At 32.7% G+C, this 22,898-nt stretch overlaps 1 protein-coding gene across 1 annotated transcript; it reads right to left on the bottom strand.

Moving 5' to 3' along the window:
* Positions 1–4,917: 4,917 nt before the first annotated feature.
* LOC116344833 (nuclear hormone receptor family member nhr-85-like) lies at positions 4,918–20,908 on the bottom strand. The gene is made up of 4 exons (XM_031773624.1): positions 20,651–20,908; positions 16,598–16,666; positions 7,612–7,692; positions 4,918–6,045 (listed from the first exon to the last, which is right to left on the bottom strand). Exons 3-4 carry the CDS (start codon positions 7,687–7,689, stop codon positions 5,263–5,265), a joined length of 861 nt encoding a protein of 286 aa, XP_031629484.1. The 5' UTR covers positions 7,690–7,692; positions 16,598–16,666; positions 20,651–20,908; the 3' UTR covers positions 4,918–5,262.
* Between the last annotated feature and the right edge of the window lie 1,990 nt (positions 20,909–22,898).

The following is a 22,898-nucleotide window of genomic DNA, read 5'->3' as shown; positions in this document are numbered from 1 at the left end:
ATTATGGAATACGACACGATGGCAAGATGTAGGAGAGAGAAAGAATTAAAAAAAAAAAACTTATGACGAATAATTTCCAATGAAACATGAAATGAATATGAAAGAAAAATTGCATGGTAAAACATGACAGATTAAGTACAACACTTCTTGAATGACTGTCAGTTTCTAGTATTCTTTTCGTTTCCATTCGTATTCGTAGTTTTGTGTGTGTGCACTTATTCTCCGTCTATGTGTCATGTTATGAATTATAACAATCATTTAGATGTTGCACTTCACACTTGTTTTCCTCTAGAAAACTATTAATTGGCTTCCTCCCAATTCATGGTGCATCAATGCACCGGTTCATCAGCAATTTTGCTCTACATCCAACATTTTGAGTGCATACTCTGGATTGTGTGAAACATAAAACCGCAATGTAAGGATTCGCTGATTTGAGCATTTTGATTGTGGAAATCTGTTTTGTTTGAATAAAAGCAATTTATATTTTCTGATGTTTAGAATACGATGTTCATTCGTTGAGCATAGCAAGAAAAAAAAGAAATGCAATTTTTTGTTTGTTTAAATGAATTTTTTATTCAAATGTTGAGCTATCGATTCAGCATCGAATTCGATCCATTTTGGATGAAGAGGCTTGTGCTCGATGTAAATCACTCATATCATATGCATTTTTATAAGCCAACAAAAGTCAAAATCGTTATTTAAATTAGATTTATATCGTTCGACACACTTGTGTGTTCGAATTTCGAATAACTTGACAAATACGAAGAAATAATAATCGTATCCGAAAAACTCGATGCAAAATAATAATTTTAAATTTAATCTGGCAATCAAAATCAGCACGATATTAGTCTGCTGTCGCGAATCATCATTATTTATATACAATTTGACCGATAGTTAACGCAACAATATGGAATTCTCGCTTCGTTTCGTGTTGTTTTGTTTTGTTGGCAGCGTTATGCTTTACTCTGTTTTCTGTTTCACTTTAGCGTTGTTGTTTTATATATATATATATTTTCTGTTTGGTCGTGTGTATGCTCCACTTCACCACTGAGATTACTTTAAATATATTTGAACGATCATCGCATTACAAATTATTTTCGTTCGAATTCAGAACTGTGTTCCATATATTATTGTTTCTTCTTTTCTTTTTAATTTCTGAATGCATTCATTTCATTTTGTTCATTTGTACAGTCAACACCGTTTATTTTGTTTATATTTTGAAGTCCTTGATTTGAACTATACCATTTAAAAGGTGTATACAAACTGAAATTAGAACTTTGAAAAATATAGAAAAAATAGTGAGGAAGTCAATACATGCTTGGCTTTAAGCATTAAAAACATTTAAATATATTCTAAAGATCTGATTTTTCTAAAAAAAAAATTATATCCTCGATAAAAAAAACATACGATCGATAGATGGCTATTAAAATCGTGTTTCTTGTACTATTTAAATAATTCACAATTACGACACAGATTGGTTCAAAAGCAAAATCAATATCATAATTTGATAAGCCATATTAAATGAATAATATTTTCCGATGACCAAGGTAGGCCACTCCCAAATCATTTGTTATACATACACCGCTTGATTCAAATGAATACCAAATAAATGAAAAGGAAACGAGACAAATAAAACATCGATGAGACAAGTGGTTTGATGACACGATCTCGGCACGATATTTTTAGGCATCACGAAATGAGCCCCGCCAAAACAGACGACGAATGAATAAATGGTACACAGATTTTCATATTTTTGCATACCTTTTTCTTCATCACTAAGTGATATTTCACTGAATTAATAGAATATTTTTCATAAATTTTTTTTTTCCACATTTTTCGTTTAATTTTATACCTTTGGATAACCTTTTGGTTCATCTTATTCTTCATGAAATTGGTTATTTCGTTGGCAATTTCTCTACTGATTTGACATTTATTCAAATCGGTTTGAGTCGATAATTGAGTCTTAACTTTTGAATTCAGATCCAAAATGAAAAATGATGAATATATATCTCTTTTTGAATAATTTTGCATACTTTCTGTTTCTGTTCTCTCGTTTCATTAATACCTACACCAATGAGAATATTTCCAATATATTTATATGCTTCTCAAACACACAATCTTTATTCCTTCAGATCTAATACAATTTTAATCATGTGAACTATTTTTTGTGAACACACTGGAAGTAAAAGTTAAAGAGCTTTTAGCAGACAATATATATTGAGCTGACGATTCATTTGAAATTAGATGAAATAGAACTCTACATTTTCGGTGCCACATTGAAGAGCCAAATTATTATTGTCACAAAATTAAATTGTCCCATTAAGCATGCTATTTCGTGTCATTCCAAATAAATAGTCAACCCAATATATTGTCTGTTTGTTAGTCCAAAGTGTCATTTTGGTCCAAAATACTCTGAAAATGGCTAACACACATGCGCACGGTTTTTTGATCAGGGGGGGTCAAATTGACTTTGGTCTCGAGGGGGAGGGGGTATTTATATGGAAAACTAAAATAACAATTTTGCATGAGAGAAACAAGTGAAAATGTGTGTTGGCGAGCGAAGCGAGCTGAAATTTTGCAAGTTTGACTTCAAAATCAGTGTATTTTTGCTATTGTTTATACATTTATATTGCAAATCTGAGAAAAAATTCTCAGAGGGGGGTCAAACTGGTAAATCTCCTAAAAATTTACCCGGGGGTAAATTTTGAAAAATTTGCCTCAGGTGGGGGTCAAACCGGAACCCCCCCCCAGCGCGCATGTTTGATTGGCTAAGAAAGCCTATTCCAACTTCAGGCCCTTCAAAGCTGCGATTTTCCATATCAAATGTTGTAATTAAATGATCAGCTTTTGTTTGTTGGGTATCATAAAAATCAGAGCATAGCCGACATAACAAAACATGAAAATTATACTTTTTTACTCTTCAAAGAAACTGGGGTAGATATATTGACAATGAATTGCGGAACACCATGTATATTAAATAATTCATTATTCAAGGGTGTATTCCTAGTATATGTTTTATTTAAGTAAGTGAGTGTTAAATAAAAGATTTATTTACATTTATGGCGCTCACATGTTATATATATATAACGTGTATGAAGCTTCATAGGATTTTACAAAAGTCCATTTTTGGTTTCGTAAACAGATAAATCAATAAAATGTTCGCTAAACAGAACTGATTATCAAGTTTGGAGATTGTTTATACATTCTTCTTTTGATTTTACACCGAATAGTGACACGTGCATATATTTGACTTTGCTTTATTTTCTTCAATAGCATGTTTCATTGACATTATATTACCTTTTCTCATGTGCCGAAATGTTAAATGGTTAAACGTAGGTCCAAATGAATTTTAGTACAAAAATTAAATGAAACAAAGCCGGCATTGTTAAGAAAGGAAATGGATCAAGCCAAAAATAATATGACGTACAACGAATTGGAAGTACTTGAATCGCATAACGTGGGAATGAGTTTTAGCTTACTTGTTTTATGTTTATAAATCATGCTCTTTTTACGAATGGGATGCTTTATATTTCCGAAGTTGCTCAAATTTTGCATGCTTCAATATCAACAATTTTGAACACATTACAACTGCACCATAAAAATGAGATGAGTGCTCAATTGATGTAATAGCAAGCGGTTCATAAAATTAGATCTTCTTCAAATGTCTTGTAGATGATCTGACCACTGAGCAAATTCATTATATAGCTATCAGCGGTTTTAACATAGGTGCAATGCAATGAAGTGCTAAAGCGATCGAGTCTCTGGTTAAATATTCCCGTCTGCACTAGGGCGCCAAATGAAATAGTCCCTGCCAATAAAATTACTGAATACAAGCAAATATTTGACGTACCATTCTTGAAACAACGATTCAACATTCAAGCAGCTTCTTGAAATCATCTGAGCCAAAAAGAATGTAAACAAAATGCATTTTCCTCGCTTTTGGCCTCTAATTATGTTGATCGTTCAATTCGTACATTCCATTCACTATGGATGCGGCAATTTCAGACTTTGAACAAGTGTACGGGGTTGTAACAAAACTATTTTGAATGCTTAGTTCTCGAATTGGAATCAATACAACAAATTTACACAAACATTTTCCATGTTATTTTTTCCGTTTATTTTTCATTCTCACAAATAAGTGTAGACAAGTTTGAATCGAAGAATTATCGATTAAAGTAAAGAATTTGTAAAAATCTTGTTACGAAGCAAAATGGATTCACTTAGCCGACTAAAAAGAATCTGAAACTAAGTTGATTTCATTAAGTTATATTTTGGGAGACTGATCCAAATCTAAATTAATAAAACCACCACAAGAATGTGCCAATAATTTTCATTGTTTATGGACTTTGCTTTAAAATGTATTCAAATTCCATTGAGCGTGTGTAAATAGCTTTATTCAACGACAGAACATTGAAATTCCTTTAAAGTAAATTCAATACATTCCCACCAAACCACGACAAGATAAATTGCAAGATTTTATAAAAACATTCCAATCAACGGACGACATTTTGATCGATATAAGAAGTGGAATCTCATTATATCATTTGGCTTGGGATAAGAATGCACTTGTGAATATGCACAACACCTTTCATAGTGTTCCAGATGTATTGCAATAACAAATTTTAATTTGGTTAATAAATCATTCGTTTTACAAAAGTATCAAGAAAAAAAGGAGTTGTTATATGAATACTTGTTGTAGAAAATACAAAAATATTTCGGAAATTGATGTTTTTTTGACTTCTGAAAAATGTTCTCTTACTTACTCTGTATTTGTTCTCTTACTTACCATAACCAAGTCGAATTTTGTACGTTCTTCTTTATATATATGAAGCAAAATTGAAAGGTTCAATCATTTGAAATTCATTAAATGCAGTTTATTTATTTATATTTTTTAAATCGACATACTTTAATATTTCCGCCTATTAAACTATACATTTTCCAAACAAATTATTTTCAATTGCATTTCAGATAATGCAGATTCTGAGATGCGTAACGATATTTTGTTTTAAGTTTGCAATTGTTCGGGCACATTTTTGTAATTAGTACATACGGTATATCGCAAAAATATTTTAAAGGTATTCATTATATATTTATCGCTCTAAATGGTTCAAACTTTAGATAAATGTATAAAAAATATCGATTCCCCCCATTCGGTAAATTCTTTCATTTAAATGTAACAATATCATGTGAAATGCCTAAGAAGAAATAAAAACATCAACAAAATAAGTGTAAAATTAAAATATCTACGTAGTCTAGTTTATTTTAGGCTGTGGGTATTTTTGGAATTTTCAGTAGACTTGATATTGAGAAATCAATTTGACGAGGTGTCGATTTGATGCTCAAATCCATTGGACAGTCTTGATTATCGCTAGACGATGAAGTTGATGGTGTTGGTGAGGTGGATATTCTTAAATTTGATGCGTTGGTATTGTGTTGTTGAGCACCACCATTTGATGCTGAATCCGAATCGGTTTCATCATTGCTTGCATTACTTGATACCGATTCGTTTCGCTGTTGTTGTAATATATTTTGATTAAAATAAAATGCCGACAATCCTTCAATTGCCGTTTGAAGCAATGCCGGGTGCAATGGATATTGCATTGCGGCCGAATAAAATGGATTTGATTGCAGCGATAGGTCATGATTTCTTGGAAAATTTGCGTACGATGGAATGGATGATGCCATGTCTAAGCTATTTGATGATGATGTCGATGAGGGTGATGGCTGTTGATTTTGTTGTGAAAATTTTGGAAATAACGCAGATGCCTGCGTAAACAAGCTATTTTCCGTAACTGATTTCATTTGTTCGCTTATGTTATTCAATTTCATTGATGCCTTTTGTTTTTCCTCCAGCAGAAAATTGATTTTGAACCAATTCGATCGGCGACCAAACTTTGAGCCACCCTTGGACATACCAACCTGAATGCATTTCTTTAAACGACACGCCTTACATGTTGTTCGTGTATTTTTATTGATGACACATTTACTATTTTTCTTGCATTCTGGAATTGTTTGCGATTTATTACAGGCCCGACCAAAAAATGACTGCAAAATAGAAACAAAACAAAATTGTTTGTCATTAATCTATGAGAAAGTTATAGCATCAAATTTATTTAACCAAAAATAAATAAATAAATCACAAACAATAGAAAAATGAATCGATTCACACACACACAAAAAAACAAACATTCGAAGCATGTACGATGCACTGGATACGATACACGCTACATTAGAGTACAACAGTATGGTTCAGTTCGTTTCATTTCAATTACAATATCCAAGTGAAGCATATAATCGCGAAAAATTCAACGTGTTTCTGTTTTGTCGTTTCGTTATTACTCAATTTAATTTCAGTTGAGATAGAGTAATTCATAACGATCTTTACCTCTGTCTACTTCTTCTTTTCCATCTTCTTCTTCTTCTCAATTCAATTCGTTTCGAGCAAAACTGTTATTTTTAAATAACAATCACTGAATCTCTATGTGTCTGTATGTGCTCAACAGTTACGGCATACATAAACGATATTGCACTTTGAAATAATGAAACAAGGCGAAGCGCATGAAAAAAAAAACGAGCGAGAGACGATGGAAATTGGTAAAATTTTCGATTTCAAATTGACGCAATAAACAAACGACCTGAAAGGCTGTATGTACACAAATGTGAATAAAAACGAAGTGTACACAAAAGTTCTCTCTTCTCTTGTGCTTGATATTCTTTGATTTTTGTTTTTTTTTGCACGCCTGATCCAAATGTTGAAATAAAAATGGAAATAAACCGAAAAAAGTGTACAAATGTAAGACAGAGAAGAAGAAAAAAACTGTTAAAAAAACGTAACGAAAACGAGTAGGGAAAAAATTCAATTTCAAGATCACTTTTATTTGTACATTGTTTTGATTGTGATCACTTTGAACTAAATTACAAGTCAGATATATTCGTATTGAAGTTTACAAGAAAAAAAAAGAGAATAAGGCAGCGAACAGAGCAGAGAGCGCACAACGCCGTTTGAAATGTGGTGTGTTTCGGTTCGTTTGTTTACCCTTCTCGCTCTAGTTGCGCACAATCTGCGCTGTGTGAGTGTTGTATTTTTGATTGCGTGGGCACTACAACAGTGAGAAAGCAGTGCACATCGTCGTGACTTTTAACTGACAAACAACCATATGAAAAAAAAGAAGAAGAAGAAGAAAGAGAGTCAAACAGCCACATACGCACTTAGACGTGCCAGCTATTAAAGAGTTCATATGCGCATGACTCATGGGAATTATTTCGGCGTCGACGAACAGCGCAGCAAGACTGCACATTGAAACATTTACAAAGTGACTTGGAATAACAAAAGACTAACAGCGTGCGACGATGAATTATAGTAGACGACGAACCTTTTTTGTATAAAACGCTTTCGGTGCAGAACTTCACCAATTTTGTTGTTGCTGTTCCTCTTTTTTTACATTTTCAAATTGTTTTTTTTTTTATTTCATTTATCCTGGTGCCACAATCACATTTACATGCCCAAATTCATGTCTACGTTTCACCCAATTAATATATTCATAATATATATTTGCCGGATACAAGTCATTAAAATAAACAAAAGAAATACAATTTCATGAGACACCTTACCTTACATCCTTCACATGTAAATGCTCCAAAATGATACCCGGCCGCCGGATCACCACAAACTTTGCATAATGGATTCATTATCTGCAAATAAAAAGGAAAGTAACAAAAAAAATGATTATTTTTTTTTTAATATTCAATTTGATAAATTAAAAACTGTCCCAAATTCAAATGGTGCAGATAGAATAACAGAAATAACGACACAGTTAGAATGAGCAAATGCAAAAAGAACGTTAATAAGAAACACGAACAAAATCATTTATTGATTAAGTTCAAGGACGTGAACACCAAATGAAAATATTCAGTCGGTTTTGTTGTTTTTGTTGTTCTGTTCTGTTGTTCTGGCAGTTTTGTTGATTATCTCAAATATGCACAAAATCAGGTAGATTTTACAGACGGAGCCTATTACAATAATAACGACAGCGGAATGTGTCATTCATGTGCTATAAATGAATTCATTCCAATGAATAAAGTCAAAGTCAAAGCGGTTCAAGATAAATAACATTTGCGTTTTATTGATGTTATTCCATTTATATCAATATCATACGAATGCATTTTGTGTTTGTAGATTTTGTTTTATTCATATGCGAACAATCAAAACGAAATTGTTGCTAAAATTGGGCCAAAAAGGATTTTCGATGAGATCTAGATTATATCGATTGAATATCGTCAATAAATATGTCACGAGATGCAAAACATACGAATGGAAATAAAAGAAATAAGAAAGACAACGAACAAAACGAAATGAAATTCAAAAAAAAAAAAAAAAAATATGACTTATAAACTATCGTCGACATTCCATGCGAATGTGTTGCATGTGAAACGATTTCAAGCAAAAGGTAAATAAAATTCAAAATTCGAATTATTCACTTGTCATGTATCCCAAAATATGTCACACTATACAAATAAAATATTTGACAAGTTTGAGCATATCTCTGTCGGCCTTTGGATATGTGTGCTTTATAAGCGACCGAGCCATTTATAGAAGTCTCTTCTTCTAACATTTATTTTTTTTACGCAAATTTGTAAAACATTGGTGTCGACTCTCTCTCTCTCTCTATGTTAGAGAGTCTCTTTTAGTTTAATGGCATTTTTTGTTTCGTTGATGTTGTTGTGTATTTGTTTTCCTGTGTGTACCAAACATTTGAGTACCATTTCATATCATTTCCATAAATATGCAATAAACGTGAAAATTTATGCCATGTCAATGTGGCGATGTTAATAAAATTCATTGGGTTCATAGTTGTAAAAAATATTCGTTCATTTATTTAAATTATGAAAATAATAAATTTTCAAGATTCACGCTTCATTATTCATCAACTTTGAATTTATGGTGTTTGGTTTCTTTTTCAAGGAAATAGCGTTTTATTTCATACGATACAAGGGCCATATTCACCGTTGGAATACATATTGCCTTAGATAGTAAAAAACGATCTAAGGTTGGAGAGCGAGAGAAAGAGAAAGAATGAATAAGAAGCAATACAGAGAATGCCCATTACCAATAATGTACAATATTTGTTATCTATGCGAAATACAAAATGATATACACCAAGTTTTGGTGTAACTCACACTTACACGCACACATATAACAAACAAAAGAAACGGTTTCATTAGATCGATTCACAAATAGCTCATGGACATAACGTACACTTCGATTGCGTCTAAGGTAATCACAATCATTGCAATACAGTATTGTCGAACGACGCGTTCGTACAGTTAAATCGTTCAAACAAGAATATCTATGATTCTGAAATGAATCTATGTATTTAGTAGTTTCGATCCAGCAGAGATAAACAATTATAATTTGCCACAAAGATAAAAAATAAAATAAACGAGTGTCTCAGGTTGACTTTGAACATTTCATACATAATATATATAGCAAGCATATTGAGACGTGTGATATTTTGGCGATGTCTAATTTTTTTTGTTCTTACAATTTAAGTTGCTTCTTGTCCTTGTTTTGTCCAAAATTGTAGCGATCGTGGAGCAAAAATAGAAAAATTAGCCAGTCATGACGTTCTCAGCATCTCTAATAAATCAAAATTAATGAGGTTTTCGATTGAACCAAATGCTAACGACGATTTGAATCGTATTATAATAACGTCGTCGATTTAGCAGTGTTGACTACATACAGAATTTGATTTCTCTCCCCACATTACTTTCGTTTGTTTCTTATGCATTGTATCTTTTTTTTTTCAGCCAAAATTCCTCCTTCATTACATCGTTTCTTGGATTCAACGTTCTACATATGCGTCATGCTTGTGTCAATTTGTATTATTTATGATTATCCGCTTCGTTTCAAACGTCTGACCGGGCATTTTTTTCTCTCTTTCGCCGTTCTTGTTTTGTGCATCTCAATCAAAGTGCACATTCTTTTCTTAATTCGATCTTTAATTGATTTGATATTGAGTTAGAGTAGTCTATTTGTTCCCTAATTCTCTGTATGGCCTTGGCCAAACAAAATTCCTTTGCAATACGTCTTGATTTGATGTTTCAAATTCTTCGCTTACGACAAAGATGAATAAAAAATGTATCCAAACATTGTTGGTGAATTTCTTTTAATCGTCATTTGCATGTGTTCACTTTTGTTTTGGTGAAGCATTTCATGTCGTACGGCTGTTGACCGAGATTTTTCTTTTGTTGGATTCATTTAGTCAAAAGACGAAAATCGAAACATTACATTTAAAAAAATATATATCGAAGTTAGATATGTACCAAAATATGAAGGATTATTGTGACATTAGCTTGCAACATTTTCGGCTCATCTTAATGTGCATGAAGTCTATCTATCCACACACAAAAAAAATTTAATGCAAATTTGGCTACTATGTATTGTGTATCCGGCGTAAAATAATTTCATCTTTGAATTGACTTAAATGCGATTCGTTCTCTTTTGTTTATCGTGAATTGTAGCGATACACTTGAGACTCTTTTTTTTCTCTTGTCGCAATATAATTTTGTTTTTGTCTCTTCTTCTTCTTCCCCACAGCATACGTCTCGGCACGCATCATAAACTTACACTTAGCCTCAATAGCATCCAGAAATTCATATTAACCTTGACTGTTATTGAATGCGATGACAATGCGAGATTGTGGACAAAGTTTGATGGCAGAATGAAATAAAGCGAGCAAAGGATTGAAAGCAAGAAAGAAAAAAACTGAGGAGCAAAAAAAAACAAATGTATGACAAGATGAAATTGCTTGGCCGAAAATTAAATTGTGATCTGGTTATTTAGTTGAGATGATCGTGAAACACAATGGCATATTGCGTTGATCATGGCTACAGTTAAACTCGTGTATCGTTTCCGTTTCACAAATTTACATTTCGAACTCAATAATTGGTTAATCATATCGCAATTAATAGCCACTGAGAAAATGTCTGTAAATGAGATTTTGTACATAGTACGCGCGCACGCTCACGATACGTTTTTATTAGTTCATTTCAAACAGCGACGAGTCAAAAATAGTTTCATTAATGAAATCAACCTGAGTAAATGTTCGATACGCGTCTGGAGGTCAGGCAAAAGGTTGACGAAATAAAGTAGCTTTCAGAGCAAACGTCTAACGACGAGACAACGAACAAAAACGAAAACCATCGCATCACACAAAATCATCAGTTTGCAAAGAAACTATTGAGCAAACATGCAGAAAAAAAAGAGCTAGTTCATCTATTACGCAAATGGAAAATGATGCAATGTCAGCGATACGCTCTAAAAACCAATTCGGTTTTATTCATTGTTTTCGGTAGTTTCAATTTAAAATCGTTCAAAATACTTGCATTTTATGAGCTCCGATTTTTTTTAAACGTAAATCGTAAATCGAGTGATTCGTCAATTTTTAGTTAAAGTCATCTATTTAGTCAGCTTTTTTAAGCCAAATGAAGACGCACTCGGAGTGGTACGAAAATTTGATTAAGTGTAGTCATAGGTCTTTCGAGGAACCCGATTACCTCCCTCTAGAAAAATATAGGAGGTCATCACTTTTGATCCGAGTAAAATCAAGAACCTCTTTCCAATTTGTTTACACCATATACAATCGACTTTTAGCAGGACCTCCCTCTAAAATCTTTGGCGTCAACACCTATGAATGTCATTGATTTCTTCTTCGTCATCATCATCAAAACACTTCATGCTTCGTGATGCAAAAACTGGATGATTTGGAATGTCATTTCATTTTCAACTGTCCATCATTGAAAATAAGAAAACGAAAAGCGCTGGGTGTTTTATTGGAATATAATTAAGCCTAAAGCACATGCAAACAATGTTTATTTTGTCAATCAAGCAAGTTACCCATTATTGCCCGAAATGAATCGAAATTTGTTTTTTTTAACCACATTAAAAATAATTTCGATTTATTGTTGAATTTAGTTTCTTATTCGCTAACAATGTATGTTGATGCATTGTGGTTTCATTCGTTTACTTGTTGGTTCAGTCGTTCAATGAATACTATTTTTTTCTTTTTTTGTAGTTGTTTTTTTTTTTGTTTCTTCTCCTTTTTGTTCATTAAATTGTTTAAGATAATAGCTTTAAGCGTTAAAAATTAAAACTCACAATAAAATTAATACCAGAAAAACGTGAAAAGGAACATTAAACGCATAGCGTAGTTAAGAGATCGCATCGTTTATCTTTTGACCGTAAGGTAAGAGCTTAACGATTTTTCAAACAGATTTATTTTCTTCTTTTCGCTCTTTACTTTTTTCTATGTGTCTACCACTTGCTCTTCGTTTGGTTTATCTGTGCGCTGTAGTATATTTCGTTTATCATTATAAATTTATCTATATGAGCATCTGTTGAACTGCATCAGAGAGAAAAGGTATTGAGTGTACATAACGAATGCAATGCGATCCGGTTTTATGTGTTTTTGTGCGCGTTTTCCATCTCGTTTCTTTTCTTTTCACAGATTCTGTCTTTGTCTCTCTCTCTCTCTCTTTTTTTTATCTAACTAAACTTCATTAAAATTGTACGTTTTAATTTCGATGAACCCTCAACTTTCGAGAGACAAGTAGAGTTTGATCACTCGTGCACTATTGCGAGATTGTAATGGATAAACGAGTAATAACCAATCGATGACCATTATTGTCAACCTGTGTGCATCTATTCGCATGCAAATGCTCTAAAGTCTATGGCCATGCAAAATCATTTTTTTTTTCTCTCTTCTTCTTTTCAATTAATACCGATTTATATTACACATTGGAAGACATATGCGAAAGAATTATGTTGCATTATATATGTTCAATGTATTCAACTTATTTGAATGTGTATATGCGGCACAATATGTGATTTGAATCAAAAACTTGTTTTGGAAAATGTTGATGTGATGGGCCGTTACAAGCATTAACACTGAGGCGGTAGAAGAGGTAAAATTTATGTATTGTGATTTACAATTATTAATTTAAATCTATTGCCAAACACAACAAAACAATGGCTCTAAAGTCACTCGGCAATAGCAAATACAATTCAACGAGAAAATGACTTTCCATCGCTCACATCGGAAGCTATCGAACCCGATGCAAAGATGTGCAACAAACTTGCAGACACACACACACACACAACACTTAACGCCAACGCGAGATATGAGAAACCAGTGATGCGCATTTTTCCAATAACCCCCCGAAATAAACAGGTTCAAATGAAGTGTCTCGCTGATGTAGAATTGCTTTTTAATAATAAACTATCGTTCGGCCAACGACATGAAAAATAAAGCTATTCCACACACACACACACAAAAAATAAAAAATAAAAACGATTGAATGAAATGCATGAGGTTATGGTGATACTTTTTTTTTATATTTGCAGCTAATACTATTGATGTGAATGTGCGCGCGCCCATAATTTTCACGCAAGGTTATTAATAAATTGTTTGCGATGTTTCGAGTTCAATTTGAAAATATCTATAGATCACAAGTAAAAAAGGCAGTGATGCACGCAAAGTACCGTACATGAAACTTTTTCAAACTCTGCAAAACAATATCTATGTAGCATCCATAAAAATTCTTATCGTATATCTAATGAAACAAATTCCAGCTTTATCTGTGAAATGAAATTTTTTAATGAGAAATTGTGAGTGCGCTGTGCACACACAAAAACTCCTTTTTGTTTTCGTTATTGTTGGTGTTTCGATTGAGCATCGGCGTGCAGTAAAGACGAACATACACTTCGATGCGAAAGAATAAAAATTCCACATAGTTCACATGCGCATTGCGCACACAATGGAATTTTGTGCGAGAAAACGCGAATATGACCGGTAATGTTTCACATGGTTTTATACTGACCGTATCGCTTGCCGATACTGAAGAAATAGTGGCTAATCTGTATGTAAAAGCAATTTGCTGGTCAGCATTCACAAGATTTGAACAATGATCAATGCGCACAACAAATCCGTAACCAATGCATTCGACCAAACATTTTGTCGATTGGCCAACAACAACAGAAAACCAATATTTTGCATTGTGCATATGTCGGTGGTTTGCACTTGTGCACATTTGTTTTCTTCGGAAACATAAATTCTATATAGCATTACTTGTTTGGCTATTTTTCACACTTCATCGTAAAAGTGATGCTCGCAACAAAAAGAACAATTTTCAATGTTTCTTTCAATATTTGAGATTTATGCAATTAATATTTGTGAAAATGCACTAATTGCACAAAAACTATTTAACTCAAATATTTTCGTTTGGCAATAAAGCGATCTCGAATTTTCAGGGAATTTTCTTTGAAATAAAAGCCATTTCAAATGTTTCATTAATAATGATTGTTTACGAATCGAAATAGTTTCGATTATGTGATTGGAAAGTCATCGTGGCTGTTAGTATACTTTATTTTTTTATCAATTTTGTTTTCTGTTTCATTGTATTTCTCTCTCTCTCGCTCTATCTCTCTTTTGACTTTTGTTTTGTTTTCATTTCGAAGGACTATTTACTTTGTTGTACGCTTTCAAATTGAATTGGTCATTTGAATGCGTTTCAAGTGTATCTTTTGTCCGCTGATTAGCGATCAACTTTTCATGTTCGTCATTCAAAAAATCACATTTTATCAATAATATTTTTGTATTTCATGCTTTTGTTATTTCAATCATAGTTTCGGACTTTGTTCAACCAAGCGTATAATAAAACAATTGCGAATATTTCATGTCATGACATTGGGCAATTACATGTAACGAATCAAATGTAAGCTAGTGTTGCAGTGGTTCATTGCCTAAACAATCGAATGGAATCGAGTACGAATAATGACAGCCGACCGCGAAGAATGTTTAATGAATTGTATAGCATCTTTATAAGAAAAACGAAGATAAGAATGATTTTGTTGGTATGTGTGGCTTTGAACTGACTTATGTGCTCTCACTGTTCTACGATTTATAGATGCTTTCGCTTCATTCAGTTCATTGGAATGATTTGGCGAACGCAAAATTGCCTTACTCGTTCTATGTTAAGCTTGATCAATTGTTCATAACACATTTCGGTGCAATGAGCATGTTCCACAGGCGAAAGAAGAAAAAAGGTGTGTTCAATATGGTATCGAAGAGAGTTTATACGAATCAAATGAGTTATACAAATGCTTTTACAGGTCACCTCAAAACTGCATTTTCCCAGTGTTGTTATGACAAAAATGCTTGAATCTATCATTCGTAGAAGTTTGAATCTAATTGTGAATTGCCACATTGCTGGTAAATCTATGCAGCTTGAGTGAGATGTGTGAGTGTGTGTTTTTTCTCCAGACGACATGCTTGCACATTGCTCGACCAAACCTGAATAGTACTTTATGGGAGCATTTTCGAATGGGTTATTGTTATTAATTTCTTTCTAAATGTTTTTATACTTTGAACTTTTTATGCTTTAGCGTTTTCATTTGCGGCTTTTTTCATACGGAACAAACGAAAAAAAAATACGTTTTACGTAAGAAATCACTGGATCGGTATATTTGCCTAGAACGTTTTGCAATGCGAACAATATGCTCTTGCGTCTGGTTCGTCATTGCAATGGCAAACGTGCAAATCATTATAAAAGCAACAACAAAAACAACAACACATCCATGGAAACAATAATCAGTGAAGTGAACGTGGGCATCCACGATTCTAACCGTTGTCTATTTTGCTACTGACTACCAGCACTTTTGTAATTGAACCTTAAACATAATTCATTTTAAAGGTTTTAAAAGTTTTTCAGCCAAATATGAATTATGATTTTCCATAGAACTGAATCGCGTTTTTCGTATAATGTTCTTATTTTTGTTTTTGTCTTTCGTTGTTTTCAACACATTCACAAACATTCATCATATTGTATTGATTTTTTCTTTCGTCTTCTTTGGGTAGAACGTAAAAATAACAACGCAATTCGTTCATTTTCAACGGCAAAGCAGATTTTTTTTTTTGTGAAACCAAATATCATAGAAAACGGTAGCAAGCGATAGAAAATATTTTGCCACAGTAGCTTTCATTTGGATAGAAAGATATTATGTAAAGCAATGACCAGTAACAAAAACCAAATAACTTTTCGAACGATCTCTTGGAAAATGTATCGGTCACTTTTTCAGTTTTAACATTAAAGTCAAATCATAAAATTAAGTGCAAGTTATAAAACTGTGAAATAAATGCGTTTCTCTTCCACGTGGAAAAAAATGTTAGTCGACCAAACCGGGACGGTTTTTTTTTTCATTTTCTCTATTGAGAATGCCCGATTTCCGGCCCATAAACGATCAAATATTATTCGAACTGATTTGTATAACAATAAAATCACGGTCAACCAATTTGAATTAGTCGGAGATTCTTTTTATGTATAGTTGCACCAAATGGCGCATCAATAAAAACGTGAAATGTTTTTTTTAACTGATAGTCTTAGTCTAGTTTGTTAATGTCTGGTTTGTTAATCTATGTTGTCTTTTTTTTGTTTGTTACATTGAATTGTATAAGAATACAGCTACCATAATGGATGCGAATACATATGTATATCTAATAGCCCGTTTGATAGTTGCCCATAAAAACTTTGTTTAACTCACCTTATCTTATATTAGTATTAACTGTAGCAAATGTGTTGCCGCTTTGATTTTTGTCTTCGTTGTTAAATTCTGAAATGAAACAAGATAATGTAATTAGTTTTTATATGGTAAATTATATATGCGAAAAAAATCATCACTCAATTATGGATTTGAATGCAAATAATTCTGAGTTTAATAAACAAATGAAATATGGATTAATCGATGAACTAAAACAAAACGCAACATCGCTAAATTAGAAAGTAAATATGTACAAGAAAGTGGATTCATCTGGTGAATATTCTGCTAGACTATATGGTAAGTTGTTTTGTGATTGCAAGGCAATATAAAATCGATAAAATAATTTTCCATTCACTATTAATAGCTATTATATGGATGGAATGGCAGAATAGCATTGCGCGAGAATTTGCCGTTTATGAAGAATATATGAAATTAGGCGCACGAAATAAAATGCAAGTGAAAAGGCATGGTCGTATTGGATGATAAAGCAAAATCTGGCTAGAAAATCATGTGCAAACATTTTGTGCTTGTAAGCAGTTCTAATGATCCAGTTCCCACGAGCGATTACACAGACTTGCACAAAGAATGCGGCAATGAAACAATGTAAAAGAGAGAGAGAATGCATTTTCATCTATAGAAAGCCAGTAATCTATATACACAAATGGATTTCCTTGCGATGGATATGCTGTGTTAAAATCCATGTTACACCATATGTATATGTGGTTTTGTGTCGATGTATTTGCATCCGAAATGAATGTGTATTTTGGCCAACACATATAAAATGTTGGGTGTATGTCGATCGAGCACAACGACGATCCAAGGACCAGAAATTGAGCGCACATTGTAGCTGAATGAGTATAAGGTATGGGTACACGTGAAAACGGTAATTGGAAAAAATGGCTAGAAGCTAGATCATTAGAACAACAGCAGCACAAATTAAGCACACACACAAGATATGTAGCAAGATGTTACATACATTTTATGCCTAATCGCTGAAAAATACGGTGTGTTATATGCATTTTCAGCTTACACATTTCTATATCAATTGGTATGCATGGTGCATTGCGGTATGTGCTATCTTCATATTTTTCGTTTATTTCGTTTGGTGCGCTAAAATGTAGAAAGAGAGCGGTTTGTCGTGAAAATTTTACCATGTGAATCGGCCGATACGTGAAATGGCATCCCGTATCTATTACATTTTTATGGTTGAGCTCATCGCCATTGCACGTACGCCAATTCATATGCGCTTTGACTTTTCGCAGAAGAGATTACATTATTCTTTTCTCTTGCTCTCTTTCTACATACACAACTGAATCACTGGATGGCTATTATTTTTTGGTCAATAATACGATTTGAAATCATTCAATATATTCCTCATTGCTCCGACACACACACACTTACACTCAAAAATATGGATAGCAAAGTTTTTTGGATTTATGCGACGATCATTATTCGATTGGCATGCTAATACATTTCATTTGGAAAACAATCATGAGTCATTTTTTTCTGGAAAGCATGTTCACGTGTCTGATGAGCATCTGATCGTCTTTTATTTTTCGGTTGATTTGTTACAAACGTTCTTTCGCTTTGCCATGTATGTATTTTGTTGTTTTCGTCTCTTTCAATATACAAAATGAAAATCGTTCAACATGCATTTATTCAATTACGAAGAGTTAAACAGGGCACATGAGAAAACCACGATTTTTTATAAGGCGTCACCTTAAATGTTATGCCAAATCGTCTGAAGCAGCGCATCCAGCAAAAGAAGAAATATATATATATATCGGAGGAAAGTCATACACGCGTACTCCCTGGTAAATTCAATGCTCAATTGCTAAATACTGAATTTACGAGTGCACGTACATTTTGTTGCTTTACCATATTTCACCTTATCTGCATCAATTTGGAAGCAATCATGGTAATGCATATTATTTTTTTACTTTTTCGGTGCGCTTGCGTTTTTGTTTCAACAGCAAAATTGTTATTGATAAAACTTTTTCTAGAAAACCATTTTTACCATCAGAATGCAACACGATTTAGGTGTTTTATTTAAATACCGTTACAAATATTTAGCGAAATGAGATTCACTGTGCTCGGTGGAAGTGCAATCACTTGTGGAATTTATTGCCAAAATCGTGACAATTACAAAATGAGTGAGATTATGTCGCTGCTTCGTATTGGAAACGGAATCGACACTTTTTTTTTCTTTCTCTGTATATTATTCAAGCAACGAAATTCGAATGAAATTATTGAAAGAGAACCTGTATTGAAATATGAGAGTTGAGAATTGAATATTTTAAGACACACAATGAAATTCAACTGATAATAATCTTAAATTTCGTAGAAATCCCGGTTCGAAATGAACTTCTTTAGGTGACTATAATGTTGAACATTTATCGATTTTGATCAATTTAAGACACCAAAAAAAATGTATGGTGCAACTTTTCGAATCCACACCTTCAACGATAGATAAAAGACAGTTTCTACTCATTATAAAATTTATTTGTCAAAAAAAACTGTAGCAATCTTCATTTTTCATTTATAATTAAAAATAAAATATAATAATGTCTGGCATAATCGTTGGCTGATGTTCCATTAATCATGAAACTAGAACATTTAGTTGTGATTTGTTGAAATTGAGTCCAAGAACAAAGGCTGTACGCATCTATAGGCGAAAGTGTCTTTAATTCCTTGAAACTTCTGATCATCTAAAAATGTGACATTTAATTATATTTGTTTCACTTTAATGACAAGCATACATATTTTTTTCGTCGTATTTATAACTTTTAATTTCATGATCCCACATTGAGATACAAAAACACATCAAATATTATGTGATATTTCGATGCCAAGCGCATCGTTTATATTTGTATTTGTATCAGATATGATTTCAATTTTCTACGTGCGTCTCATTCGTGTGCTCACAAAAGATTAATTTAGCCCCCCGAAAAAAAAATTAAAGGCAACATGAATATGTTTTGTGAACATTTAATCATAACAAATATACACAAGTTTAAGGTTTGCCCATAAACATTTATAAAAGTGAAGATTTGAAAATGACTTGCTTCACAACTTCAACGGGAAATCATGAGGAACAATATTGATCGGTCGAGTGAGAGGAAGAAAAAAAAACACAGCGAGAAAAAGAGACGATTTGACAAGAAAATGTACGATTGCTGTGTGTACTACATACACATATATGTGCGTAAATTTGTTGTTGTTGCTGTAGCTGTCTTGTCGTCATGATCGCTGTTTCTGTTTCCTCGTTTTGTTTTAACTTCGTTTTTTTCGCTGTGTTCCCATTTTTCTGTGAGATGTTGGTTAAAGAATTCTCTCTGCTGGAAGTCGTGTTTTGTTGAGTCGACTTTTTTTCTCTCTTTTTGACATCTTCGTTGCCTTACCCGACATTATTGTTTTTTTTTGTCATCTTATTCGAATTTATTGAAATTGGATGATCATTTTTTTCATTCTTTTCTTCAACGTAACCAAATGTATGCGGACTTTATCTTCTTTTTTTCAGAAACTCTTTACCAGTTGATTGAATAAACCACATTTTTCTCCATGATTCAAACACTTCCTTTGATCCTTTGTTTTCAATGGTCATTCTTTTGGTTTTGTGTATAAAAAAAATCGGTAACTATTACTTTGAAAAAAACATACTGATTCAAATCACACCCGCCACAACAACATTTTTGCCATCTTCAGCATGATGTATGATGCCTACATTTATTCACCTTCGTTCCCACTTTCGGGAATTCGTTCCTTCTGCATATGAGTCATCATCACGCTTGACAAGTACTCAGACAAAATATGCGCTCGCGCGTTCTTGACAAATTATTTATTCATAATCAAAACTTTCGATGAAAATCAATTCAATAGTTTTTCATAATTGAAATTACTTTTATAAATTGAAGAAAAAACAACTATGTTTCATTGACATGTGCATTCGTTCTTGAGATCTTTTGGGTAATCAACATAAAATTAAAAAAAAACGTCTCGAATGCACATATGTGTCAACATCATCAAATTTTGTATATACAATAAGATTTAACTAACCTGTTAAAATTCATAAATCAAAGTTAAGTTTGCTTCGTCACTTATTGCGCACAATAATTGGCTAGGTCCAATATCAATGGAGCGGCTGAAGAAATCTCACGATAAAAACATTTTGACTTTGTTTTCTTCTCAAATAAACGCACTAATTTGTTATGCAAATGTCTTTTTAATATGCTTCACAATCGTTTATATCTTCTAGCACAGATTAATTTTTAATTGAAAAAAAAAAAACTCACAAGATTATTTGCGCACAATTTAATTTCTTTTAAATATCAAAAAAAAAAAAAAAAACAAAAATAACTCAAAGTATCTCAAAATTGATAAACAACAAACAACTTTTGTCTTGAAATGGAAATAAATGGTACGAACGACAAAACCGAAATGTGCACAATTTTTATTTTTGAAGTTAGTACACACAGGTGAATTGTATTGATTGCGCACACGCACAATCAATATTCAGTGCTCAATACTTGGAATGAATGTCGCACATGTAAAACCACCACGACGGTATCAAATACGAAAGATTTGACGAGACGAGAAAAAAACGAATTTGGTATACTTCTGTATGAAACGACCGTCACTGAATGAATGTGAAAAAAAAAATAAATTAAACTAAGCGCAACATCTTCAAAATATGGTTGTATTGGTGTTAGTTGGTGTGTTGTGTGTTTTGCCTTCTATTATGTTATTGTTTACTTCTTCATTCTCTTGACTTTGTTGATCTTTGTATATCTGTCTCGCTTTTGGTCTTTCTCCTGATCTGTTGCTCATTTGAAATACTAACGCACTAACACAATGGCGCATCATAAACCGTACCTTGTGTATGCCCTAGGTAAACTAACTATCTGTGTTGATTGAGTTTAAAAGAAAAAAAATAAATGTGAAATAAGCGGCAAACGAATGTGAAACACGAAAGAGAGAACGCATCACACCGCAACGAAACGCGTTGATCGTACAATTGTGGTAGGGATGTGGACGAATCAAGTTACACGTGTGTTTGTGTTGATATCGTACACCAATTCATCAATCCAAATCGAACAACATATAATTTTCTCTGTCGATAGTGACATTCTCAATCTCACTATTGCATGATTTTATTTAAAAAAAAAACAACAACCGATATATGCGTATAACCGTATGCTTTTGTGCGATTCGATACAAAATATTAGATCAATGTGTTGGCTATTTGTCCATGGTGTGAAACACATACCATCGATGATACACCGATATTCTTTTATTCAAATCAATATTTATTTATGAACTTTTGATGTCTGATTTATTGATGCCGTGTCCACGGAATTTCTTCTTCTTGTTGTTGTTGTTGTTTTTCTTCTGCTAAACGTAACAGAGCAGAAGAAAGAGACAATAGTAAATCGTATAGGTGGAGTCTGATCATTCGTATGTATTCGCATCCATGTATGCGTATTTATATGTGTGTACTTTGAGTTTATAATAGATGCATCGGGTAAAAACCAATAATCACTGGAAATAAAATGAAAAAAAAAATCATGTACACCTGAACTTATAAGTGCTCTCTCGCTTCGCTACATCAATCAACTATTCCATGTCAATAGATTAATCATATTAGTTGAATTTGGGACCAGGCACAAACATCAAACGAGTATTGGTCATGATTTATTTTTAACATGTGACATGAGAAATCTTCAAATACACAGCGATGTGAATGCTGAGTTATCATAAAACATTTATCTATATGGATTGTAATGACAATAGTTGTTTTGAAAGCGAAATCGTTGAAAAGAAGAAAAACATGCAAATGTCTAACGAGTCTTAGAATGGTCATGCAAAATGAAAATAAAAAATAAAAAAACAACTAAAACGGTTCACATTTAATAACAAAAGTAAACAATCAAACAATGTAAAAATATCTATGCAATATTCGGCAACGTACCTTCAGTCACAGCAATTTATTCTGGGATATCCAATATTTTTACTAAGTAAGTGTATTCGTTTTGTTCATATCATTGGGAAACTTATCGATAACAGTATGTTTGTGTGACTGAAATGCAATATACAATACATATATCATATCATTCATACTGAAGAGAATAACAAAGGTCGTTGTTAATTTGCGAGAAAAAATATACGCAATTGATTTTATTTTTTCGTTAAATTACCGTGTAATAAAATGAGACGTAATTACTCAGTAACATAGTAAGCAGTTTGTATTTGAGGAAGAAGTGAGGGATAGAAAGACTCATTCATATATTTACTCTAGTTTATTGCC

This window comes from Contarinia nasturtii, unplaced genomic scaffold (genome assembly GCF_009176525.2).
Source record: "Contarinia nasturtii isolate CC-2019 unplaced genomic scaffold, AAFC_CNas_1.1 Cnas_scaffold_129, whole genome shotgun sequence".
Classification (NCBI taxonomy): Eukaryota; Metazoa; Arthropoda; class Insecta; order Diptera; family Cecidomyiidae; genus Contarinia; species Contarinia nasturtii.
This window is presented reverse-complemented; position numbering and strand designations above follow the sequence as displayed.

Excerpts from the sequence above, each read along its gene's own strand:
- LOC116344833 (XM_031773624.1), bottom strand. The coding sequence starts at position 7,689 with ATGAATCCATTATGCAAAGTTTGTGGTGATCCGGCGGCCGGGTATCAT. Across the intron at positions 6,046-7,611 it reads TTACATGTGAAGGATGTAAG|TCATTTTTTGGTCGGGCCTG; the intron begins GTAAGGTGTCTC and ends TCTATTTTGCAG.